This window comes from Nothobranchius furzeri, chromosome 5 (genome assembly GCF_043380555.1).
Source record: "Nothobranchius furzeri strain GRZ-AD chromosome 5, NfurGRZ-RIMD1, whole genome shotgun sequence".
Classification (NCBI taxonomy): Eukaryota; Metazoa; Chordata; class Actinopteri; order Cyprinodontiformes; family Nothobranchiidae; genus Nothobranchius; species Nothobranchius furzeri.
This window is the reverse complement of record NC_091745.1, coordinates 69,631,026-69,658,673: the sequence shown is the minus strand read 5'-3', so window position 1 is coordinate 69,658,673 and position 27,648 is coordinate 69,631,026. Positions and strand designations below refer to the sequence as shown.

General features: G+C 41.2%; 1 protein-coding gene across 2 annotated transcripts in view; it reads right to left on the bottom strand.

Moving 5' to 3' along the window:
• Positions 1-27,648, bottom strand: part of LOC107379332 (mannosyl-oligosaccharide 1,2-alpha-mannosidase IA) — a 316,181-nt gene that overhangs the window by 64,242 nt on the left and 224,291 nt on the right. For both annotated transcript variants that reach the window (XM_054740992.2, XM_015950044.3), the window contains exon 4: positions 23,430-23,510. In XM_054740992.2, the coding sequence (XP_054596967.2) occupies positions 23,430-23,510 (81 nt within the window). The remainder of the gene's footprint in view (positions 1-23,429; positions 23,511-27,648) is intronic.

Here is a 27,648-nt window from a genome sequence, read left to right as displayed (position 1 = left end):
TATATTCCCAGTAAAGCAGCTTTTGCAACACACCAGCAGGGGTGAACTGTCCAAAAGCACCGATGGCATTTCAATTTGTTTCCTGCCCTAGCCCAACTACCCTAGCCGCACCGCCCTAGCAGAACTGCCCTATCTGTACAGGTGTAGCTGTACAACCATAGCCATAATGCCCTAGCCATTCCGCCATAGCCGTACTGCCTTAGAGATACTACCCTAGCCGTACTGCCATAGCCTTAATGCTCTAGCCATATTGCCATAGCTTCAATGCCCTAGCCAAACTGCCATAGAGGTACTAGCCGTTCTGCCATAGCCTTAATGCCCTAGATGTACCATCATAGCCTTAATGCCCTAGACGTACAGTCATAGCCTTAATGCCCTAGCCGTGCTGCCATAGCAGTACCACCCTAGCTGTTCTGCTATAGTCTTACTGCCCTAGCCATAGCGCTTTCCCCAAGCCTTGTCTTGATCCAAATTTCTTTAGACTGTCTCTTAAAACTTTGACTGCACTGACCATCTACCTCAGATTATTACTAGTCTAAAAAAAATTGAATACATTTCTTGTACAGTGGAAAGTGAACTCTAAATCCTCCTCATATTAGGTGATTATGTAAGAAATCTACCCTTATTTTGTACATTTGTTTGAGGTATTCAGACCTGTAAAAACACATTGAGCTGTGGCAGGTGAACTGTATATGCTTATAAATATGAAGCTCTAAAAACATGCCCCCTCTGCAACACAAGTCACTGCAGGAATTAGAAAGCCCGGTGAGACTGCACAGAGATTGTATTTCATGCATGAATGGGTAGGAAAACTGCATGCTCAGAGTCTGAATGTGACAGATCTACGGATTTCTTTCAAAACCTAAACACTGACAGCTGCCAGGCTTCGTTGTAGAAAGATCAAGAAAGATTAGTGTGTTTTTTCTTCCAGCAAGCAGTTTCTGCCTTCAATGTGAGATAAGCATCTGTAACATAACTAATTGAAATTGTATTTTCTAAATCAAACAGACCACCAAGGGGGAAGGCACTGTGGCGTACAGTTACACAAGTCGATCCCGAGCCGTCTGACACCAATACATGTCAGTAGCAGCGGTGAGCCGTCACTCAGCTAGGACGTGTTCGGCATTCCAGCCTGCTAGGACACAAACTCCACCGCGAGGATGCGAGTATTAAAAGCATTTCATGCAGAGAATCAAGTGGATGAATTCACAGTAGGAATTATAATGCCAACTGTGAAGAGTTGGAGAGCAAGCAATCAGTTTTTCCTTTAATCTCACACCATCCTCCCAATGGACTGCCACACTTCAGTGGATAACTGATTTAAAAGTAAGGTTTTTATTAACAGCATAAAAGGAGTTCATAAAGAATGACTGTTCATTTACATACTAGAAAAAAAATAGTTCAAACTTTTCTTTTGCATCTTTGGTTACTTGGGTCAGGGGCAACAGGGAAGCCGGTTCTTTCCTCAGCTTCCTCTGGTGGAAGTAGCCCCAAGTATTTCCTGACCAGCCAAGAAATATAATCTCTCCAGCATGTCCTGGGCTCGCCCCAGGGTCTTCTCCAAAAAGAACATGCCCAACACATCTCCCTGGGAGTACGTCTGCAATGATTATTCTAAATAATCCTCCCTCATAACCACAAAACGCCGGCTCTGCTGCCCTGATCCACTTGTCCATCTCCTGCTCCTTCATTCCCTCACTCATGACGCTTTGAATGTTTTGTTCCTCCAACCTGGAGACGATGATCCTCGTTCCAACTGCTTTACACTCGGCAACAAAAGAACTTAGTAAGAGCTGAAGGCTGTCAGACTCGAAGACTGGGTTCGGGAGTAAGAGCGTTTATTATACAGATGGTGGGCTGAAAGCGGTGCTGGAACGGCTGACGGATGAGGTCTGAGGAGGAAAGGTGGAGGTTTAGCTGTAGTAGCTTTGGAAATACTCTGATCATGGATCACGGTGGAACGATGACTGAGTGAAGAGCCGGTGTAGCGTCTTCCATATATAGACATGGATGACGCTGGTGAAACGTGGAGGGAATCCCCGCGAGGGGCATGCTGGGTAATGTGGTCCAAGACGGAAGCCGGTCAGCTGGGAGAGCCCGGCCTGGGGGCTTGGACTCTGACAAAGGCGATGAAGCTAAAAGTGTTTCACTAATTAAATTCATCCCTAAAAATTGCAAGTATCGTTTAGCTTTCAGTATCCAGTAATAAATCATATGATCTCCACTGTATTGTGACCAGATTCTTGCCAGTACACACCCGTGTACGTACATTAAATATATCGTCGCGTTCTAGGGCCATTATCCAATATTAAGACACTTCCACTCACATCATAAATGATGTTGGTGTGCCTTTTCACAAACTCTTAGAACTTAGAAGGGATTTCACCCAAACAGTCATCAGAGATCAAGCTAGTCACGATTTGCGCCATGGCGCCATTCCACCAATCGGTGCCGAGCTATAACGCGCCAAATATTGGTGTGTCTGCAGAGCCAGAAAATTCACATTTTTACGGTCAGATCTCCAAAACTAACATTGCTAGGTTTATGAAACTCTCACATCACAAGGTTGACTAGTTGTGCTGAATAAGGATATCTGTGTTGTAAATGTTAAACTCAGTGAAGTTGGTGAAATCATCGCATGAAAATAAAATCTGCCATATTTGAACATACACCCTGAGCAAGTAAAATAAATAATGAATATTTTTAGGTAAAATCTGTTGTTTTTTAGACATATTCTTAATATTTATGGTAATAGTAATAATAATAATTATTATAATATTGAATATATTTTACAGTTTTAAACTAACATTTCTCTGGAAAATGGAGGAGAACAGTTATTGTGCCAACCAATCTCGCCATCAGTGATGATGATGAACAGGAGGAAGATGACAATGACGCAGATCCTCAAATATAAAATATTCTAAAATATTCTAATAATCTATATTTGAACAGAAATAGTATCTATTGTTTTCAAAATAATCCACAGTAGTCTGCTTTAATTAAAAATATGCTATATTCTTTATTAATTGTCATATATTCTGTATTTTTGAACAGTGACATAATGTTCTAAAATTAGCTAGATTATTCTAACGTGTCTTATACTTATGTATATTATTCAAAAATAATGTTTATTTAACTTGTTCCTGTTGTTTTATTTTGGAATTTCTTTTACCAGAACAGGGCCAACTTCCATATTTGATCACTTCATTTTCTTTGGTTTTCTGCATGAAAATAAATATTTTAACAACAGAAATACACTTTGGTTATGGACTACAAAAACACCCTGGGGTTGAAATTTAAAACATTAAAATACTTCAACGAGTGCCCTAAAAAGGGTTAAACCTCACAGAACCTGATGTTTTGAGTTTTTATACCAAATGGTGACAGATAGCTCAGCAGCAGCAGCAGGACTCGGCTCCATTAACCACCCAGCGAAAAGGACACGCACTTCAGCCATAATAGCACATTTCAGTCAGGATGAGGCTATTTGCTGGTGAGGAAGTGTGAGCCTCAGCATGCCTGACCCTGACTCTCATTCATTCTGTGCAATCATCATCTCTGAAGGGAGCACTTCCAACCCTCTGCATCCCTACAGGCCCGGCCCATCAGACAAAATCTAAAGAAACAAATCGAGCGCCGCCTCCGTCTGCGATGACGTGTTACCACATTGGGTTTAGTGGGAGACTTGTCACTCCGCAGAAACCTTCCGCTATCCGGCGATGCTAATGCGCTGATTTACCTGAGCAGCTGAACATACATAACGGCTCTGCCAGTGAAGCGGTGAGGGTGAAAAATAATTGAATTTCCCCCAGGCCACAAATGGAGAAATTTTATTCATTCGTTACCGTCTAATTGACTACCGCATGTAGAGTTTCCAACCTGTCTTCCTATTAATGTGCAGCTTTTTATGTGTCTAATTAATGACCAATGCAGCTTCATAAAACCACTCAATTACATCTGGAATTGAAAAGCCACAGCAGCCTGTGCTACGCGGCACCGCTGGGAACGCCAAGGAGATATTAATCAGCTAAATGGAATTCAACAAGACAGATTTAGTCCTCCGAACAAAATTCAATTATTTCTCATATTGTTGACATTCTGTTTTTGTGGTAAAGTTGCAGCTCGAGTTTTCTTCCTGGCCCAGAATCCACTTTGAATCAACTTGGCTGTCTGCAATCATAGCCTCCCGGTTCAGCCTCCTCGTTGTGTCTGGAGTGTGGGAAGTCGTATTCAGTCTGCCTTTTTTATTTTATTTTTTAAGAAAAGAGCTTTTGTTTTGAGTACACACTCACACACACATGGGTGCACAGACAGACAGAGAAAAGAACATGTTTATCTCACTAGTTCATGTTCAGAGAGGCTGCCACCCAAACCAATTCCACAGGGTCTTGTTTTGAATAAAAAGCATTTATGGCCAACGCCGTTTGAATCCTAAACGCCTTCTCGGGAGCAGGAGCCACACTAGGCGCTTTAGGGTTTGAAAAATGATGTTATCGACTCATATTTGTACCTTTTCACTTTGAGTTCCCACAAAGCAATAAAAACCAGACCTCTGAACCCTTTTCGAAAAACCAAAACTCACACTGAAATGGTAAAAACATAAAAAGGATAAATAAGTTTCTGAAATAACAGTGAAGCTTTTTGCTGTCTTGCAGATAAAATCATTTTTATATCTAGACTTAAGTTATTTACAAATTCATTTTCCCTCGTCTTCTTTTCTTCCTGTGATAGCAAGACAGCAGGATCTGTATGCATTACAGAGTCTGCAGTGTAACAAATGAGCCACCAGCCCCACTCGGCATAGATTTCCGATTCTCGGAAGGCATTGATAGCATCCAAAGTCTCCAGGATCGACTTGTTAACCCCTTAAACAACGCTGCTTAAAGTATCCAGCCAATAGGAAGATTGTTTTTAACCAAATCTGTTATTTTTTCATTTAAAACTAAAAAATATGAGAAATAGTGGCTCAGTTGAAATAATGAAAAGCATATTCGTCGCCGCCGTCTTCCTCCGCTCATCCGGGTCCGAGTCGCGGGGGCAGCATCCCAGCTAGGGAGCTCCAGACCGTCCTCTCCCCGGCCACTTCCACCAGCTCCTCCGGCAGGACCCCAAGGCGTTCCCGGACCAGATTGGAGATGTAACCTCTCCAGCGTGTCCTGGGTCGACCCGGGGGCCTCCTGCCGGCAAGACATGCCCGAAACACCTCCCCAGGGAGGCGTCCAGGAGGCATCCTGACCAGATGCCCAAACCACCTCAACTGACTCCTTTCGAATGTCCGAGCTCCTCACCCTATCTCCAAGGCTGAGCCCAGCCACCCTATGGAGGAAACTCATTTCGGCCGCTTGTATCCGCAATCTCGTTCTTTCGGTCATTACCCAAAGCTCAGGACCATAGGTGAGGATTGGGACGTAGATCGACCGGTAAATTGAGAGCCTGGCTTTCTGGCTCAGCTCCCTCTTCACCACGACAGATCGGCTCAGCGTCCGCATCACTGCAGATGGTGAACCAATCCGCCTGTCGATCTCCCGATCCCTCCTACCCTCACTCGTGAACAAGACCCCGAGATACTTAAACTCCTCCACTTGAGGTAGGACCTCTCCCCCGACCCAGAGTTGGCAAGCCACCCTTTAAAAAACTTAAAAGCATACTATGAAACTTATTAATTTTTTTAAATCATTTTCTTGAGCTAATATGTGCTAAAATGACTTCTTACTTAAAGTTGCTTTCCGGAATTTTCCCCTTTCAGAAATGATGTATGATTTTTCAGAAATCCATAAAAGCGATTGTCTCATCACGTACTGTGATAAAATGTATGCCGATACGTCATTATTTTTATTTTTTTGTTGGCTAAGCACGCCCCCCACCCCGCAATATGAAACTGACCGCTGACCAGAACTAACCAATAGCGTTAGAGTACCGCTTACTTGCTTCAAAGTTCAGTAATACCTCAGCTGATGCAGAGTTGATGAACTTTTCACAGACAAGTAAGTCTCTAAAATAGAAATATGAAAACACAACATAACATGAGAATAATACTCGTAAAACGAGTTTTAGCTCTGTTTGACGGCTACAGAAGTGCATTTGTAAACAGAAACGTAAAGTCGCGATCTTAAACAAACAGAGCAACAGATTTTTTGTGTGATATGTTTGTCAGCTACTAGATGGTGCCATCGGATAAGAGAAATACTTCGGAAAGAAGCTTTAATGTGACGCAGACCCCACTATCCCCTGTGGCCAGAGTCCCGCATTTGCAACTTCAGAATGTCCAGTCCCGCTGTCCCTCGGTCTAGGTGTCGTACCCGTGGGGACCGGGCTTTCTCAGTCCTAGCACCGTTACTCTGGAACCAGTTGCCACCCTCAGTTAGGCTGTCCCCTTCTCTGCCAGTCTTTAAGAATCACCTAAAAACACACCTCCTCCACTTGGCGTTTCCAGAACATGTTTGATTTTGGCCCTCTTTTATGTTGAATCCATTCCACAGTTTTCATTGGGACACTCAATCCATCCACTCAATCCAAATGTGTTTAACACATTTGTCCTTTACCAGAATGTTTCATCTATCTTATAATTTCCATTTTGTATTTTGTAATTTGAATTTCTTTTATTGTTGATTTTTTCAATATAATTACTTACAACTGTACCATGTTCAGCGCTTTGGGCTTCCTGACAGGGTTGCGGAAGGCGCTTTATAAATAAAGCTTTGATTGATTGATTGATTGATTGACTTAAAAAAGTGGAGCTGACATGCTAGCGCTGAATTCTGCTTCCTGCACGTTGCCTGCATGTTTTAGATCGTAAACATTGATCTAGTGATGAACCGCTCCTGCAGAAACTAATGAAGGCCGAGGAAACATTTCAGCCGTTAGATTAAGGTGTAAAAAGATGAACGCATGTCGAGGAAAGGAGCTTTGCTTTCAGTTTTATGACAGTGAGTTAAAACGGACACTAGGGGGTGCTAAAACAAGTCAAAACTGCTTAGTTTCCCTTTAAGAAAAGAGGGAGAAAAGGAAATCAATGTGTAGTTTGAAAAGTTGTAAATTGTGTTAAAACATCTTTGGTTCTTCCATGGAGCCACAAATAGGCTCTTTCTGGTTAGATGAGAGCACTGAAGCCTTTAAAACGAGACCCGAAGGCTGTGAGCTGTGAAAAGGCCTGGATACCACAAGGCTGACATCATTAAAAGCCGCCTAATGATCCCCTGGATTTGATTTGCTTGACCCGTGTCAACCAACCCCCCCCCCCCCCCCCCCCCCCCCCCCCCCCCCCCGACTGGCAGAACTTTTAAAGAAAAGACTCTGGGCAAAAAAAAAGGAAAATAAAAACACACACATTTCATCCGCCTCTCAACAGGGCTGCTATTTAGGTTTGTGCTCATTTGGGCTGCAGCCAAAGCTCTTCCAGGCTGAATCCAATTACTGCAGCAAGATTGTTATGTATAGCTAAAAAAAGACTAATTGAAGGGATTATACAGGAAGAAACCTAACATTTTCGGCTGAGGAAAAGTGAGAATGCGTCAAGGACAACGGTGAAGAAAAGAGAAATGAAAAGGGTTCTGTGCTTTTTTATGTTATGGCAGCAGAAAAAACACAGATTGTGTCATAATCGTGTGATAATTCAAGCAAAATTCTTACTGATAGGCTCAGCTTGGCTGTAGGCCTGGAAAAAAAAATCTGCCATCTTTGAGCTGAGTGACAGCTTTTTACGGCCAGTTATTATTAGCCAACTGTACATGAATACTAAAGCAGCACACGCTGATGTGTTTAAGGTTAAAACAAGCAGAAACACCTCTTGACTTCACGGTGGAAGTGAAAGTAGTCAGATTGTAGCAGAGTACAGTTATTTTAACTCTTCACAAATGGGATTAGGTGTTTGTACACAGAATGGGGGGGCCTTTACTTTCTCCGCTAAGCCTACGGCGGAGGCTACAGAGCGAAGCAGGTTACTCTGTGATTATGATGATCCACTTTGATCTGAGGAAATTCAATTTCTTCCAAGACCACTATTCAGCTCTTCAGCAAAAGGAGACAAACAGATAAAAAAAATGCCCACAGAACACACACACACACACACACACACACACACACACACACACACACACACACACACACACACACACACACACACACACACACACACACTCTCTTTAGGCATAAAACATACATTTACAGCATGCTGCCATGACACATTACAAACTGACATTTGATGGCATAACGGGTTGCCACCCTTTGCTTCACTCTGCTGCTGCTACAGACTGACAAACCTTTTCACTTAGAAACAAACATTTAAGAATCTGTTACTCTGCAGCAGCCGCTCATAGTATTTGATGCAAACAGCGTTTACTGTTTCTGCCATGTTAGTATATAGTTAGCAAAATGCAGATGAATAAAACATGCACCATGGTATAGATGAGAGTATGAGTCAGCTGTGACTAACCCCTTCTTTCCACCGGAGCCGTCAGCAGCACGTTACTGCAGCAGCACGTCTTGCTCGCGTAAGCTGCTGCTTGGCCCTTCCCACGAGACGCGAAGCAGCAGGGGAGCAACTGTCACCGACCGAGCACGAAGTCACACGAGTGACTTCGTCAGGAAACACAACAACAAGCAGGAGAAAATTACAACATGGCTCCAAAAGGTTTGTGTTTTATGTTCTGTCCGTTTTATAATCGCCAATTCGGACCTGAAAAACAAAGGAGACCGCTAGCTAGGTGACAACTTCTCACGGGGCCGCAGTTAGTGACTTTTTTTTTTAAGTAAAGCAACCGGAAGACAGTACGTTTCTTTATTCTGAAAATCTCGGGAGCTTCGCTCCGTTTCCGCGTCCAATTTCCTGTCTTTCCTTCCCCAAAAATGTCGAACTCGACCCGTTTCAGAGGCGTCGCGCATAGAAAATAGAACCGGCGCGTAAGGGCGCTGACGGCTCCGGTGGAAAAGGTTCTGTTGACCACAGCGGTTCCTATCAGCAGCTATGACGTGCTGCTGCAGTAACGTGCTGCTGACGGCTCCGGTGGAAAGAAGGGGTTACACTTTCATCATGTACCTCTATGCTTCCCTGCCAAGCGTCTGTACTTTACTGCGCGGCTACACATCTATAGATTTCTGGACACTGACTAAGTCTTTAGTCTACACTCAACTTATTCTATCTGCCTATTTCTAAACAAAACATTTCAGATTTTAATGGGGAAAACACACACTTTAGACCAGTGTTTCTCAATCATTTTCCATCTCGTCCCCCCTAACATGCACTCCCTCCGTGAGAAATGTCCAAGCGTTAGTTTATTTTACAAATTTGCATTAAACTACTTCTGAACTTAATGTTGTGTCCAGATGGAGTACTGGGATTAGTACTTTCAAGAAAAACCTGCCGTAGCCAGTCCTATACATGTCTACTGCCCCCTGGTGGAGGATCTACAGCTGGTCTGGGCCAATTTTATTTCTTTATGATTGTTATGTTATTACATAATAAAATAAGGCATTAATTTATTTGTTCTATTAAAATTAGCCAACAAAAGTTTAGCTTTTAAAATATATATTTTCTACTAACTTCAACGAAATAGAAATTTTCTTTTTTTTCTTTCTGACATTCCATTCAGTTTCTGATTAAGTGGATTTTACGACTATGTTAGCAAGCCACCCTCAATTAGATATACATGTAACAGAAAGAAAAATTATCAATTAAACTGTTTAAATTTGTAGTTGTTTTATTCAGATTTTACATTATATAAAAGTGCCCAACCATGTGAACCATTGATTCACCAATATGGAATTTTTGGGCCGATTACCGATATCCGTTATTAAGATCACTGTTACGGCTGATAACCGATATTTGCCGATACCGATATATTGACATTAATGCCTCTAAAATAAGCTGATTTTGTATAGAATGAAAATGAATAAAGCAGAATTTACAGTATAATGTACACACAACACACACATTTATGGTTCTGAGATGATTTAATTCACTGCTCACATGACTAAACAATTACACATCACCCCCCTCACCCTCTGAAACAGGCAAACAGAGACAAGATGGAAAAAATATTGATTGTTAATATCGGCCCGGTTTTATTTATCGAAATGAAACCGAAAACTTAAAAAAATGACTAACATCGGCCAACACCGATAATGATGCTGATATATTGTCCATCCCTACTTTAAATTATAACAATGCTAAAAAAAAGTTCATCAGTTCAGTGTCAGGTGTTGGTAGAAGACAAGCAGTCATTGGCTGTGTCCAAATCCAGGGACTCCATCTTCCCAAGTCCACATTTTAAAGTCGATGAGGTCAAAGAGAAGCGACAAGGCTGTCCAAATTCAAAAGACTACTCTCTTTTAATAATGGTCAAAGCGGGAGAGAATTACAGTCACAGCCTTAGCGGTTGAGGAAGGAACTGACCAAAGCGGACCGATAGGACGAGTCCTCACAAGGATGCTATCCCTGAATTTGGACACCACTATGGGGAGATTTTTTGAACAAGATGCTTGTCACAAGTTCAACGTGTTTGACAAGACAAGCATGCTGCTCTACCAAGTGAATATGCCCACTGTGGGATCAGTAAAGTTTATTCTATCTATATACAACCAAACTTGTTTCTATAGCAAATGTAGACTCAGCCATTAACCCATAGACATGAATATGTAGATGCTCCATTTGGAGCTGGAGAGTGTAATAGTATGGCTGCCATATTGGATGGGTCTCCTCAATCTCCAAACCAAACTGGAGACAATGCAGGCTGAGCAACTATGGCCATTTTTTGTACAGCCTACAGTTGCAACAATCGGCACACTAATGAAAACAGCTCAGGTAAGATTATTATTGACTTTTGAATTGGTTAGGATTTTATATTTAATTTATTTTGTTTAATTATATTTATATTTTAATTATCATGCCATACCATATATCTGATTTTTTGAAAAAGCATAATAAAATGTGTTTTTTAGTTGGGAAAACACATTACCTCAGTAGAAATAAATGCACCGCCATGCTGCTGCTGTTGTGTCCTTGGGCAAGACACTTAACCCGCCTTGCCTGCTGGTGGTGGTCGGAAGGGCTGGTGGTGCCAGTGCTCGGCAGCTGAATCTGATCTGTTTGTGTCCTTTTTGGAGGAAGACAACAACCAGGGAGCATTGAAAGAACAAGTCTTCACTTCAGCTCTTTATGTAGGTGGTATTCTGACACATATCACATCAACACGGTTGCCAAAAAGGTACAACATCGAGTTCCCTGATGGCCACAGTATCAGCACAACCCAACTCAACTTGCCACACCAAGATCATAAGTGGTTTCAGTAGCACAACCAAGCCCCCACAATGCGGCTCTAAAATTGGTCTCAACCCGGAAGTACCAAAAATTGCAGTTCCACCCTCATCCGCTGGAGGCTGGTGTCAGAAGCGAGCAAATCCTCACTGACTAAAAATACCAATTTCACAGCAGAAATAAACATGTTTACAGCCTGGTACCAAAACATGTTTTTGGTTCAAATGATCTAGTTTACACTCATGACAACTCTGAGGGGGGTAAATTTTTTTCTCACTCTTCTGTTTAAGTGTATTAAAAGCCTAAAATTCTGTATAATTAATGGGCATCAGACCCACGTGACCACAGAGCTAGCTCCGTGGAAAGGCCTCAGTAGAGTCTCGGTCTGGCCTGGAAACTGCTCCAGGATTTTGAGTCTCTGTTTGTGTATTCTTTTTTGGATATTTTTTGTGCAATTGTTGGACAAAATGACTTGCTGTGGCATCAATTGCACTAATAGAGCGTCCAAGGAGTCTCCACTTCATTTTTTTCGGTAAGTAAAATGATATTTATGTATTTTAGGTCACTGCCGAGCTGAGCTTAGATTTTAACATGTACTGTTTAACCACGAAATTTAAATGTAATAGGGTGAAACCCAGTGCATTTAACATGATGCTGCACTTTAGAAAATGGGTTGAAATATAACATGTTGGTGGAGCTGGGTTCCGACTATCGGCTTGTGGAGCTCTCGGGAGAACGATGTTTTCCACCCGTTTCTCCCCTCCCCACATCTCTGTCTAATCGCGGCTTCTGTGTGCTGCGCGGGCTGTCGTCTTGGTCTCCCCGCAGCTCGGCGCATCTCTGTCTGATCGCGGCTTCTGTGTGCTGCACGGGCTGTCGTCTTGTGGAGCTCTGGGATGGAAACCTTTCCACCCGGTTCTCCCCAGTGGCATCTCTGCGCATCTCAGATCGCAGCGGCGCTTGTCTGCTGTGCGGCTGCCGGCTTGTGGAGCTCTCGGGAGACCTCTGTGTTCCACCCGGTTTTACTCAGCAGTCAGCCCGGCGTATCCCTGATTCAGAAGCTCTAGTGTTGTGCACAGTTAACTCCGCGGTTAGCTAGGTTAGGTTACCTCCGTTAGCTTAGCTCCCACCTCCGCATTAGCTTTGGGTTAGCTTCAGGTTAGCTTGTAGCTAGTTCGACCGGGTGTCGTCAGTTGATCCCAGCCTTACGGCCCCACCCTCAACTCCTCCTCTCTTCCCTTTTATGGAATTGTCTGGGCTTGACGGAACCTGTGACACGGTCAAAATGGTGGTGGTGGGCACCTCCCATTTTAATACAAAAACGTGTTATTGGAGTCTATGGAAACCCATTGTCCATATCTATGGAAACCCATTGTCCATATCTATGGAAACCCATTGTCCATATATGTATGTCAATGAGCACAACACATCCTCCACCTGTCTGTGGACATCTGTGGGATGTGCTGGACAAACACTTCTGTCCAGCTCACAATTTACTGGACTTACAGTATCTACTGCTTGGTGAAATCAGTCCACTATGCAGAAGTTGTTCAAAAAGCTCCAGCTGACTGACGTTTATGAACGGTCAAACCTTTGACTGACGCCGGTTCACCGAAATTAAAAGTGGAAACATAAAATCTGATTCTGGCAGAAACTTTTATGTCCATTTATTAAGCTTTGCTCAGACGGCCACATCAAACAAATAATAGCTCCGATATTTTCCAACTCCACACATTCTCCTAAATCACAAGAAGCAGCAGTCATTTAATCACTACACACATAGACTCAGCATTTTCTATGCAATACATCAGCTCCGGCTACTCTCCCCCGCCTCCACTGACTAAATAATTTCTTCCACACTTTCTGTTCTGATATATTTTTTTCCTGTCTGATCAGCGTGTTAGAGGCAGCCAGTATGTATATTTTTATTTGGGGGAGGGGGGGGGGCAGAGTTTCAGGAATGTTGTTCCCTATTAAAAAAAAATATGAAAATTGCTACTCAAAAATAATTATAGGGCATGCTTCCATTGTTGGAGTTTCAGGGTCATTTCTGGGAGGGGAAAATTCACCGGGAGGCAAGATGGCCCGATCCTCTCACCTTTTCGGGACTTTGCACAGACATCAGCTTATTGTGGCTGCTTTGGCAGTGAGTGATGTCACTGACCAGTACCAAAAAGCATCCACAGACATTAAAAGTTTTTTTCTGTCGAAGTACGGCATAATTGAATCCAGCCGGAGGATGGAGGGCTGCTGTGTGATTCAAAATGTGGCTTTCAATGACCAGAAGAAGCTCTGATTTTTACAACAAAGCCCTGTGAATTCTGCTGCGTTTTTCAGTGTTGGGAGTTTAGTAACGGCCATTTGTAAAGCAACACGAACATTGGGTGTTTCTCAATGCCAAGGAACCTCGCCTTAATGTCTTGGCCCCGCCCCGGTAGTCTAGGAGACACGTAATCAGGAACCGCCACGAACGTGTTCCAATGTTCATGTTTTACCGAGGCATGTGTTCTCCATTTGTTAGCCGTTTAGCTAGCTGAGCAAGCCTAGCCTTCATCAAAAATTTCCCAGAATACACCACAGTATTTTCAAAAGGATGGCAGATCAGAAGCCGGGAGCTACTTCGGGGGAAGTTTTCAAGTTTAAAAGTAAGTCAACTAATTTAAAATGGTTTTTCAGATCCAAAGAAATGATCTATGGTTGGTTAGTTGCTTAGTAGTAGCAGCTTCAGTGGCTAGTGGATAGTAACTCACTTATATATTTAATTTAACAAATACATACACAATTTAAAAAGTAAAAGGCTCATTATATATTTATATTGAAACTAATACGTATATAATATAACGTTATCTCCCGTGTCATGTGACGTTACGTGACCGCCGTGGGAGCCGCGGCCACGTGATGCAAGTCTGTTCCATTTAACCGTTTTCTTTGACCAAGGAAGGACAGTGTCCTTGTAAGCAAGGCGCCTGGCCTCGCAAGACATCGCCTCGCAAGGCCAGGTACCTTGACATTGAGAAACACCCTTTGCTTATTTGCTCGTGTTTCCATTCTGTTTCACAAGCAACTTTTCTAATTAAAAAACAAACTGGTTGATTTGGACCACGTCTGCTGATGTCATTTCCTACGGACAACCAATCAGCATGAGTTAACCAAAGGTTATGATCAGCTACTCTACCAGGTCTTTCTGAGTACCTACTCTGTTTGGGTACTCCATTGGGTTCTGAAAACATCTCGGTCGGCCACCCCACATGCCAGGAAGGTCTGGCAAAATTTCCTGGAAGTTCCGATAGTGGAATCAAACTTATTAAGGGGCATGAATTTGTCCCAATGACAATCAAATGTTTAACAGGAAGACACGGTGCTAGCAGGGAGGATGACGAGTCCTCTTTGTCTACGGCTATGAGTGATGGGGTAATGAAAGCCTAAGACAGACACAATGGACTGCAGATTGACCACTTAGGTGCAAACATGGTACGTTTGTCCTCAATCAGTCTAAAGAAAAATGAACATGGGACCTGATTTCTGGGTGACAAATGCAGATTAAAATGATTGCTTCTGAGATGCCAAATTTTATTCCACATGATGAATGGAGCAAAGTTCAAGAGTATGACAAGGTTGCAATCGAAGAGGGAAGTTGAAATGTAGTCAGAAATACAACCATTTTACATACTTTTAAAGCAAATTTTAAAAGCAACTCCATGTTTGTGGATAGCAGCACGTTACACATGGTCTGGTAATTAACATTGGCATAATATTGTGGTAAAATTTGTTGTGACGAGCATGCTGCACGTATTCCGTCTTTGCTTTTTAACAGAGTAGGTTGAGGTCTGAAAGGGAACAGAATAATCCCTGGATTATCCAAATTAAACTATTATACTAATGTACTGAAATTACACAATTAATATCAGCAATGTTACATCTATTTATCAATGTTTATACCAAAAAACAGGCCTTTTACTAGGAAAACATGTGTTCACTGTTGACTCAAATGTGTAAATGAAAAGTACTTTTATTTATATATACAGGTATGTTCGAGTCTGTTGTGGCTTGACAGAGAAACCCTCTTAAAAAAGAATTATTGCTGTTAACTTTGCATATGTCGTGACACATAAATCAGGACTGTAGATCACACCACAACAACATGCTTAGAAAATAAACCTCTTAAAACATCTCAGGCTGATCAACCAAATCGTCAATAACCTGTTAGTGAGCCCTCGATCACGTGTCCATGTCAGCGCTCTTTATTTATTCTATTAAGTACATTCGAGTGCACCTCACAGGTGAGTACAAATCCTGCTAATCCCCCACAACAGACAACCACTCAAACCTCTGCTGTGCCATTCCTCCCACTTTAATGTAGCGTGGCTTTCTGATTTGTGCAACAAATGGCACGCACGCAGGCTCCGTCAGGCACGATGAAACGGAAATCCTTGGGGTTTCACATTTCTTTTAAAATACACTTAATTCTATAAAAGTCTCAGATGCTGCCTTTTGTCACAACAAGAAATAGAACAAGAAGATAAATCTCAATCTAAACTGTTTAAATTCTGCTACATCGCTGCAGGAAATATCAGGAGAGGTTTGGACGTCTTTGATGCACCAAAGGAATGAGATGCAGAGAAAACGAGACGGACGTGCTGAGACTGTTATCATGTTCTTTACGCATGCAAAGTCCTGACTGAGCTTTAAGGCATGCCAGATTAAGCGTTATTAATTAATGTTCGTGGTCCCGATGAACTACAGAGGCAGATGTGTGAAGGTCAAATCGGTCGGTCTATCAGTTATGTTTCACTGTTGATGCAGAAAACACACACACACACACACACACATGCACAGCAGGCTAGCGTGACAACTCAACACCTAATGATGCAACTTCATGATGTTAAAGATGACAAGAAAAAAGTCTCTTGTATTTGCTGTGTTATTTTTTCTTAGTCTGATAGAGAGAGAAGGTCTGAGAGGGAGAGAAAGAGAGAGAGAGAGAGAGAGAGAGAGAGAGAGAGAGAGAGAGAGAGAGAGAGAGAGAGAGAGAGGGAGAGAGAGAGAGAGAGTCTGAGAGACTCTTGAGTCTGGGGAGAGAGTCTGCGAAAGAGTCTGAGAGAGTGCGAGATAGACAGACAGACAGACAGACAGACAGATAGACAGATAGATAGATGATAGATAGACAGACAGAGAGAGAGAGAGAGATAGAGAGAGAGAGAGAGAGAGAGAGAGAGAGAGAGAGAGAGAGAGTCTGAGAGACTCTGAGTCTGAGGGAGAGAGTGTGCGAAAGAGTCTGAGAGAGTGCGAGATAGACAGACAGACAGACAGACAGACAGACAGACAGATAGATAGATAGATGATAGATAGACAGACAGACAGAAAGACAGAGAGAGAGAGAGAGAGAGAGAGAGAGAGAGAGAGAGAGAGAGAGAGAGAGAGAGAGAGAGAGAGAGAGAGCTTTCCTGTGCTATAGCCTAAAAATAAAACCATATTTCAGGACAGAAGTGGGTCGCCTTCATTAGAGAAAACAACATGGCCTGCTGCAAACATTCTACCACTCATCAATGAAACACCAAGAAAACATTCACAATTAGAATTGTACTTATTCTAAAGAAACTGGTCGTAAAAAAGGTTGGGATTCATAGAAAGTTTGGTTTGCAGCACAACATGAGACAGCATTCAAGATTTCACGAGTTTCGAACGAAGTAGATTGACAAAACTGACAAGTCCAAGAAAAATAAGTGATTTAAGTGTTTATTTCCTCTTCTCCCTGAAGAAAACATCAGTGATTCAGTTCTCAGAAAACATACTATTCAAAATCTGCAGCTATGTATAGTCTTGCAGGAAGTTGTATTTATTTTTGTATTTGTCCCTTGACAAGTCTTCAGAGTAAGATGAGTTTCATATTTGTGGCAGCAGCCAGGCGTTGTTCATCTCCTGATGCTTACCTGACTTCAAGTACAAACCCTTTCCATCTTCCTTCTTCTGTTGTCTCACCTGCATCCCTCTGACTTTTTGTCAACTCCAACCTTTTTTTGGCCCATTATTTTTGCACCAATGCAACAAACTCTCCAAGTTTTCAATGAAATAAGTTGCAACAAGATCTAGTTTCTGTCTGTTTTCTATATGTAAAGTAGACGATTGTTATGTGCAGCTGAACTGACAGCTGTCTGTCACCTACAGGCCGAGTCTGCAGCATGTCGAAAATAGAAGTGGAGCAGGAAACTCAATGAGAAAAATATATACCAAAACCGATAGACTGTCAGTCGCCCAAAATATATTAATAATAATACAATTCTTAATTCTTCAGGCTTGTAGTTTCTGTTTTTTCCTCCAAAACTTGATTTCTCAACATATTCTCCTGCAAGGCCATCATTAGGTGTTTTTGGTTTAGATATTTTCAGAGTATTTTTGTGAGCTTTTCTTTTATTAAACCACTTTCACACGTTTCCTTTCCTCTCAGCATTTTTATCTGTTGTGTTTATTTTGTCACCGAGAAATAAATTCTTTTATCTGAAGCCAATAAGGCTGTTTTATGCTTCTCGTTTTACCTCCGATTGAGCTAGCTTGTAACATTAATGGGGAATTGTCATGACTTTTAATTAGGCCAGTGATAAAAGCTTAGTTCCTTAGAAATAATACCCTGTATAATTAATTAATAAAAATATGTCTAATGTACTTAATTAAAAACTATTATCAGAAATGAGAAGTGTGTGATTTGTTTGAACCCCTCAGAAGTACTCCACCTGCAATTGCTACTCATAAAATCTAATAACTCTTAGTCCAACTTTTCCTTTGCTGTGCTTTGATGTTTCACCTCCTCCTGCTCTCTTGCAGTTGCTGATCAGCATATGAAAACACTCTTTGCATCTTCCTCACCTTCCTTCACCACTTTGGCTCCCCTTCTTTGCCTCCTCTCTCCTCACGCTGATGATCACATGAGCTCTTTGCCACATGCGGCCGCCCCCTTCTCCCTGCTGTCTCACCTCAGACCATGGGCAATTCTCACAAAAGGCTAATTGAATTCCATACTTTTGACCCTATTTTCTTATGTAACCGCTTTTATAAGGCACACCTGGCTCGCAAATCAGCATAATACTGCCGCCACTGTGTATTGTGAACGCGCCATGGCGGCATGGCAATGCGGGAATTTTGAGGCTTTCACGCCGCCATGGTGGAAGCAATATTACCGCAACTTGTGCCGGACTTGTGAAAGTCATGAAATGAAAAATGAAAATTAATCCAGGGAGTGATGTGAAAAACCAGTGTTGAGATTACATTGCAAGAGTAGCAATGATAACATTAGCAACAGCGGAGGCTACATGGTTTGGAGTCTAATAAAAAAAGTGTTAATGCTGATGCTTTTATCCCAATTCCATCATGTTCGTAATGGGTATCTGTCGGCTTTTGGCAACACGTGCTTTTAGGCACGTATGCTCGAGACGTTAGTGTGTCCTGCTATGCCATGCAGTTGAACTCACCGAAATCTTGAGCCATGTAGTGTACCACCTCTCCAGAGTCCTAATAGTGTGACATGAAACAGTCCTTAAACCTAGAAATCTAGACCAACCGTAGAAAATGGATTTTGCTTTGCAGGTTGGTCTAGTCATGCTCCACTGTAGCCTCAGCAGGTCTACCTTTGGTCTTGCTAATAACAGTGGTCTACGTTTTTTGGGTGGGCCTAAACACTAGAGCTGTGATGCAGAAAAACTTCGAAGATGGCGTTCACTTAAATGCAACGCTCATTTGAAACAGCTTTGGCATCAACGTTGGACGATTTAGACTTGAGCCTTTCTTTGAGACGTGAGTAGAAAGAGGTACTTAGCTCATTCGCTGCCATTGACGACTAAAGTCGTCATTTGCATTTTTTTACTGTTTGGGTATTGGAACGAGCCCCCGCGCTGAGAGAACAAACATTTCAGCTCTGAAGCCGGTCTTTATCCGCATAAGTCACACGTCACATGATCAGGAAGCAGAAAATCCTTGTGTTAGGAGATCGTTTTGGGCCGTTCCTGTAAAAAAAAAAAAAAGTGAGGCGCGAACCGGAAAAGCGTCTGCCGATCACAATTCGACAGAGGATAATGTAAGAACGGATAACGCTCGAAACACACACATTCTTCCTGATGTAAGAGGTGAGTCTCCTCTTTGTTTTGGTTGTTTTGGCGTCTACATCACCCTAGCGCGCAACTTTCTGTCACTCTTAAAAAAACAGTAAAAACGGTGAAAACGCTGGCAGCAAAGGCCTTTAGCGATCAGGAAACGGCTGGCAGGAGTGAATTAGTTAAGTCAATTTTTAAAAAAAGGATGTACCTGCTTCGTCTTCTACTTTTTCTTCTATGTTGTATGGCAGACTGCAGATTTTAAAGCTAATTCTGTACGTAACAGGGAGCCAATGAAGGGACGCCAAGAGAGGAGTACTATAAAAGGTGCTTCTTCAATGCTGTGTGGCGGACTGCCCCGTTGACTGGATGCCATAGTGGTGAATATGTCACGTTGTTTATTTCTCCCGATTGGTCCTAGCACTGTCCAATAGTGTACAGAGACCGTTTGAAAGACAACTGTAGATTCCACTCCATGACTGGTTATTTCAGTGGTTTTAAGCCAGAAATATATTTAAATAAATAGCATGTCTTGCCAGGCTAGCAGTCCTTTGCGACAGCCAAAAAACGCATAGTGTGTATCGGGTTTAATTTACCCTAAAAACATGAAATCATCATTTGAAACCTGCATTTTGTATTTGCTCAGGTTGTATAAATCTGATACAAAAAATGCGTTACCGTTTAACAAAAAAGGCAAAACTGAAGAAATTTAGGGGGCAATTTACTTTTTCACTACACGGTAAATTGAACGTTTGAGAGTTTTCTTGTGTTCGTTAAACAAAAGTGATTTGAATCCTTCTCCTGCTCTAGCTTGTGTGGGTGTAGCAGGGTGAAACCAGTCAAGAGCATTTCCAATAAAGCCCGAGGCTATAAGCTGGCCTTTAAGCTTCCCTTAAAAATAATTGAGACTGTGTAACAGAAAAAAAGTGTAATGATAGCAGCGTCTAATAAAAGGACAACGTATAAGCACAGAGGTTCATTACCTGCTGACCAGCAGAAGTTGGTGATTCCAAGAACAAGGCTGAAGCCGAGCAGGGATAGGTCCTTTTCCGCTGCCGCACCTGGACTTTGGAACCAGCTTCCAGGCAATACTAGACAGGCATCTTCTCTGGTCATTTTTAAGTCGCTCTTCAAGACTCACTGCTATTCACTGGCTTTTAACACTGACTGATTATTCTTATCCACTCCTGTTTTAAGCAGTGTTGTGTTTTCTTTACTTTACTATGTTTTAATATATTATCCATGTTTTTAATGATGTCGGTATGTTTTTATCTGTGTGTGAAGCACTTTGACCGACAGTGTTGTGTATAAAGTGCTATACAAATAAAGGTGGATTGGATTGGATTGGAAACTAGTGTTTAATTTGAAATGTAACTCAGATGTTGAAGTTATTCATTCTAAATACATCACGAGGAAATTTGATGGGTCTTTTCTGGCTTTTTGTAGGCTAAACAACAATTCACAAATCCACCATAATGACAATAATTGTTGAATCACCATATTTAGAGTAAAATAACACAAGTAGATTAAAAGCAAACAGCAGGAATCACATCTAACCAACAACTGGAACAGCCAATTCTGTCTGAACCATTGGCAGAAGTGTGTGATGATAAATGATGAAAGAGCGGGAGCAGCGGCATCTGGACACTTTTGAACAAGACATTTAGTGTGGGGGGACCTGTTTCCATAAAGACCAACCATTAGCCTTCTGGGGCTCCAAGAAAACACACACGCATTAAAAGTACATCCCACACGGTCAAAACAACAGGAGGTTATTAATGGTCAGGTGCTGCTGCCGTTCTGCTTCAAGCATTTCTCCAGCAAACTGTGTCCCACAAGGAGCCATAATCATCTGCCGCTCCACGGCAATCATTTACAGCAGCACCAGCTGCCCAATATCCTCTGGTCAAACTGAATCCACAATCTCGTAATAGTCTCCTGCGCGTTGTCTCAGCTGATTTAAGTCTCTGCAGCAGCGACAGACCTTCAATCTGTTGGTTTTATCATCCGAATGGAACAGCAGACTGCAAGGAGAAGTCTCTAATGGGGGGAATCAAGGGGAGGGTGGGGATCAGGTTGCCATAAATCTCCCTCTCAGTAACCTCTTGCAGAAGGCACACGAGAGCGGCATGTGATGGATATCTGCACCGGGGTGAGGGGTATTAACATGTCTGTGGGGACAGAGAAAAATGGAGTAGTCTGAACATGAAAGTCTAAAGGTAAAAAGATAAAAAGGTGGGAAAAGCGAAGAAATTCATGAACAAAACTAGCAAACTAAAGAAAATTAGATTTTAATGATGTATTAAATCTGTTTTTATCCAAGCTGCTCGGTGTTCACACGCAACTCAAGGCAGGTCCTCCCTGGGTCACGTGGTGAAATAACAGCTCTCCCTACAGCGGATGGTCTTTCTTCAGACTCAATTTAAAAACATCATTACCGTATACGGCAGTTTCCATGAGCCAGTGAATAAAGTAGAATACCTTCTTCGTGCCTTTAATGGCAACCAAATGTGGTACAATGGATCCAACGATATATTCTGCTCCAGTAATGTATTCATATTTCCCTCATCCAGCGATGATGAACAATTTAGTGCCACTCTCGTCCCGGCTCACATGGCCTGCAAATCAATGTCCATTAAAGTGACTGAGCATTCGTATGTCACTGCGTCGTCTTTCCATTAACGCTGCTTCTGCACAGATTGCAGGCTCTTCCACTGATTGTGGCGTTCAAAACATCCCAACTGCAGCGTATGAAATGTGCATGCTCCACGAGGCTGCTACAGGCAGATGCTCATTATGGTGACACGCTGACCTCCAGTGATTTCACAGCGTTATGATAATGAACCGGGCCGCTTGTGCTGCATAGTTGTTGGAGGCTGTTTTAAACCATTATTTATCCAGTGCCTCCGATTTGGTTTCATCTGACCAGGTGAGGCTTAGCAGTCAAAGCTTTACACCTGGACACTGTAACCACCAAGAATAGACCGATAAATCGAGCAGAAATTTATCATTTTTTCATATTTCGGAATCGATCGATATGCCTCTTTAGTCAAGCTGATTTAAAGTCAGGCAGCCAGGCACTGCGCCAGAATTATATATATATATATATATATATATATATATATATATATATATTTATATGTATGTATGTGTATGTATATATGTATATATTTGTATGTATGTATGTGTATGTGTATATATATATACATATGTATATTTATATATATATGTGTGTATGTATATGTGTATGTATGTGTATGTATGTATGTTGTTCAAACACTTTTGAATTTATATATAAGCAGTAGCTACTCAAGTTGTGTAAAAATTAATGTGAAAATTGTTAACATGTATTCTCACATGGAAAGGAAAAGTAGACACTTGATATTATTAACATTAGTAACGCTGTTGAAGAGTAATTGTGTTTCATTTGTGTTTCATTGTATTCAGGCATTGGTCAGGTTGTAGCAATATTGACTCTTGTTCTATTGTCATGGAATGTATTTTTGTTATGTGAAATTGTTGTAGTGGCATCTTTTAGTTGTTCTTTATTTTTCATTAACATTGCCATCAAAATAGAATAAATGTTCTAATAAATAAAAAAATAAACAGGGATGGGAAATTAACACGTTACGTACAAAAAATGTATAAAAAAACATGTCAACAACTGAGTGCTGCCCACTTGGGTGCTGGAAGCAATCTATGCCCTGTATTTTAATAACACACATAACATAGACGTTTCCTGAAAGGGGAAAAAACTCCAGAATGCTGCTTTAAATCCACATAGTCAATTTAAAAAAATAAAAACATTTTGCACTTTTCAGTAACGTGATGATTGTTTTCTTCACTGAATTCTGTCAGAATGAGCTCCGTGCGTGATCCTAAAGACAAGACTGTGTGGGCTCAAACAAGCCACAACATGAAAATACTGTAATGAGATAATTTTGTGGTGACACGGCAGTGACACGTTACCAGACACAAACACGCCACTGTCACACTCACGCAGCCTGCTTATCATTCAAACTACAGGGGTGGCTCGAGATGAAGGAAGCAGCCGATCCAGCCAAAGTAGAGGGATAACAGACATCTATTAATCTTACCTCCTCTCCTGTCAGGTAGTACGCCGAGAGCAAGCCGCCGACGTAACGGATGTTCACCTCAAAGAGCGATGCCTCGCCGTTCTGTCGAAAGCAAGAAAGAGAGATCAAATTGTAGAATGTTATACTTCAGTAGAGGCCCAAGTCAGGTAAAGAAGCTTTTCAGTAAGAGAAAATAAACAATCTGAAGACGTGAATTGGATTTCTCGCTCAGCTCGTCCCGTCACTAGGTTTTGGAAATCTCCAGGGAGCACAGCAGCCCAGATGTGTAGATCAATATTTCACGCAACACTGAGTGAAGTCTTGGAGATGTATGCCAACGTAAATAATATTTATCACATCCAGATGTTCTGATTTGCATTTCATGGTTGTTCTCCGTGTTTAAAGATGCATCAGGTGGTGTAAAACAAGAGAAGGAAGACTTCGTCTAACAATGCTTCTGTTTTTGCTCCGTGTTTTCCTTTTATTTTATTATTTATTTAGTTAGTTTTAAAAAAGTAAAAAAAAAATAAAAACATTCAGTTTGCAACAGTTCAGAAACAAAGGAGATTGGTGACGCATAAACTGAAAATTAAACATAAAAATACCAAAATAAAAGATATCTAAAATAAATGGGAATTTTAAATCAAATATCTAACATTACATGATCATTTTTACATTATTATCACTTTCATATTTAACAGATTTTACCCCAAATAAATAAAAAAATAAACTTGTTTGCTCTCTTTACTTTACTCTTGTGTGGACATTAAAGTAGCAAATATGTTCTTTCTTCAACAGTAACCGAATATCAAACTTCTCTCTGATGATATCTGTGGTTACAACCAACATTTCTGCACCGTGTTTTACTGACAATGTTTTAATGTTCCTCTAATTTCAGCTAAATAGTGTCAAATGTCTCATATTTAAACAAAGGAATACATTTGCACTGGAACGTCGACAGGACGAGATGGAAGGTGGAACTTTTTGTCAAAATACAAGGAAGTAAAAAAGAAGAAAAACAAAGAAAATAGAAAAAATAAGAAAAAAGGGAGAAAAATAAATAAATAAACAAGGAAAAAATGTATTCAATGCAAAAAAAAATTTTACAAAAATTTACTCATGTTTTATTCGTGATTTCCCTTCTTAGATCAATTTGCTGAGTAGTAAATAATTTATAGCAACAAGATGCCATAAATAGCATCAACTGAAAATATGCAATTCTGCTCATATTACTGGATGATTATGTCAAACTGTTGACTAGTTTTTTTAAAATCCTAAAACACAGACAGAATAAAAAAACTGAAATTCATTTTCTAGATATTTTTAAATAAAAAAAGAGTTTTTAAGTGATATCATTCTAGTAAAACATTTCTAAAATGTCTGTTTGTGGCATATCTGAAGAAATCAGTGCTGACATTAAACCATTGTGAGCAAAACCTTAATTTAAGTCTGTTTTTAAACCTTATTTTTATTTTTCTAACCAGAATCTCTACAAATGTTCCTGGAATCAGTGACAGATGTTTAAGCACAAATGAATTTTAACAGATGCTGTGTGATATTACTCTAACCACAGAGTGATGCCTTACCACGTCCAACTTTAATAAAAACAGCCAAGAAAAGTAATGTTCCATCTACTAACGTTTCAATAACTTTGTTGGATATTCCTAGTTGTTTGATTTGTCAGTGTCGCTATGTTCTGACGTATATTTATAATTTAAATTCTTCTATTTCCATATTAAACCTCATGAATCTCATGCATAAGCCGAGATATGTGTATGAAGTTTGATTAAATTAAATTCAGTCCTCATTTCTTAAGGATATTTGTCCTCTTGTCTTTATTCTCTGTGGAAATTTAAAATCTTCCGTCGAATTTTAGTGAAACAAACTTAGTGCTTTAGTTGCTGTTTGCCATAGTGTTTGTTTACAAAAAGGTTCTTAATAAAATAAAATGCTGTTGACTGAACTCCTACTGTAGCCTCTAAAGTGCAGCTTTCCAGGTAGTAGATGGCATTGGGACTATAAGCTCATTTATCTAACCTACAACCATGAAAACTAGCAGCAAATAGCCTCACAGAGTATTTTAAAGCTGCTTTTCCATTGATCAAATGACCCAGTAACACTTTTGAGTGCAGCACAAAAGTGTTATTTGGCTTTCAGTCTGACATTTAAAAAAATAAAAATAAAACAGCAGTGCAGGAGCTGAAAAGCTCTGCAGCCGAGTTTGAAGCAGCTGGGGATGAAGATCTGCATCACCAAATTGGGAGGCTATGGTCCTCAATTGGAAAACGATGGACTTCTGTTTCCAGTTAGGATTGGGCCTCTGATCCAATTGGAAAAGTTCAAGTATCTAGAGTTTTTATTATTGAGTTGGGTTTAAGGGTAAACTTGTGGAATAAACCAACTGATCCATGACCAAATAGAAATTGGAAATACAAGCAACTGAAATGAGTTCTTCCCTCAGAGTGGGTGGACTCCCCACCAGGTAAGTAGCTACGCTAATTGGGAGGAGCTCATAGGTGAGTTGCTAGCCTGGCAAGCCTAGCCTAGTGAACTAGACCAAATTCTTGCTTTGCAAAGTTTGGTCTAGGAAAGTGTCATTCGAACCTCCGCAGTCCCAGCAGCATTCTGGATGGCCAATCACAACTCTCTATAGAGGTTTCAATCCTATGGGGCCAATCACAGTGCTCTATCTGCTTTGTGGGCCAATCAGGGCCCTCTATTCATCTGGTGGGTGGGTTGATGCAACAGAGTGAAACAAGATGGCGACAGCTCGTTTGAAATGGCTTTTACATCAGTTTTGGACTATTTGGACTTGGGCTTTATTAGAATCAGGAGCAGATGTATTTAAGTTTATTTTTTTAGAAAAAAGGATGTATTTTCGCTTTCTTCAACAGCGAGACCACCTCGTTTACCGACATCCATTGCGGTGAGTACGTCACGTTGTTCATTGTCCAGTAGCATGCGGTGATCGTCTGAAAGACAATGGTAGAGCCCGCCCCACGACGGAGAGCCATCAATGGAGCATTGTTAGACTAAATAATATATGTATTAAGTATAATATATTTATTTTGTCTGGCTTGCTAGGCTGTGGCAAGCCATCCTTAATATTTAAATGTATAGTCTGGCCATGACCCATTGAAAGAAACCGGTCGTGGGGCAGAATCCACGGTTGTCTGTCAAACGGACTTCGCACACAAATGGGCAGCACTAGGACCAATCGGAGCAGTGAACAACGGTACGTATTCATTCTTACAGGAATTAGTCAGTGGGGCAGATCGCCATACACCGCTGAAGAAGTACCTTTTCTATTACTTTCCTTGGCTCCCTATCACATAGAGAATTAGCTTTAAAATCCTGCTACCTGTTTTAAAGACACTTAATGGTATGGCCCCTCAGTACCTGGCTGATCTGATTCAACAACATACTCCTGCTTGTCCGTTATGAGCGATGGACCAGACTCTGCTGGCAGTCCCGGGACACTGACTGAAATCACGAGGGTGGTCGTGCTTTCTCTGTTTTAGCACCAAGACTCTGGAATGATCTGCCATTAAATGTCAGACAAGCTTCATTACGTCTAGATTGAAGACACTTCTGTGCTCTTGCTTTCATTCACTCTGCAAGTTGATTACTAGTTTAGGCTTAAAAGGCATCAGTTTTACTCACCTGGCTACTTTGTATGTAGTCCTCTATTTATCAATGCATTATGTTCTTAATTTTGTGCGTGGATTGTTCAGCACTTTGTTCGACCATTGGCCGTGTGAACACACTTTAAAAATAAAGCTTGTTATCTGTTCAGGTTTCAAAGAAAAGCCCAAGGCTAAATTTTCCAAAGCTAATGCCAAAGCCATTCCAAACAAAACGTCACTTTTGGAATATTTTTCCATTGCAGCTCTGGCATTTAGCCCGCTCAAAAAAAGTTGAGTACTGGGATTGGCAAGAGATTGGTAGACCTGCTGAGGACAAGGGATTGTGGCTAGACCAACCTGCAGAGCAAAATCTTCTGTTAGTGGCTATGGCTTGTCTGAATTTCAAGGCTACTGAGTTGCTGCTCCCTATAATTAAAAACAGCCAGTTGAAATGATATGGGTAATGCCCGAACCTTACAAGAGACGCATTTATGACATGTTTCATTGGGTGGAGAAAATCAGACAGACTTGAAGAAGCGATCATGTCTCACAGCTATCCTGGGGACTTATTGGAGTACCTTTGGATGAGCCAAAGGAATTAGATATGAAAAGGG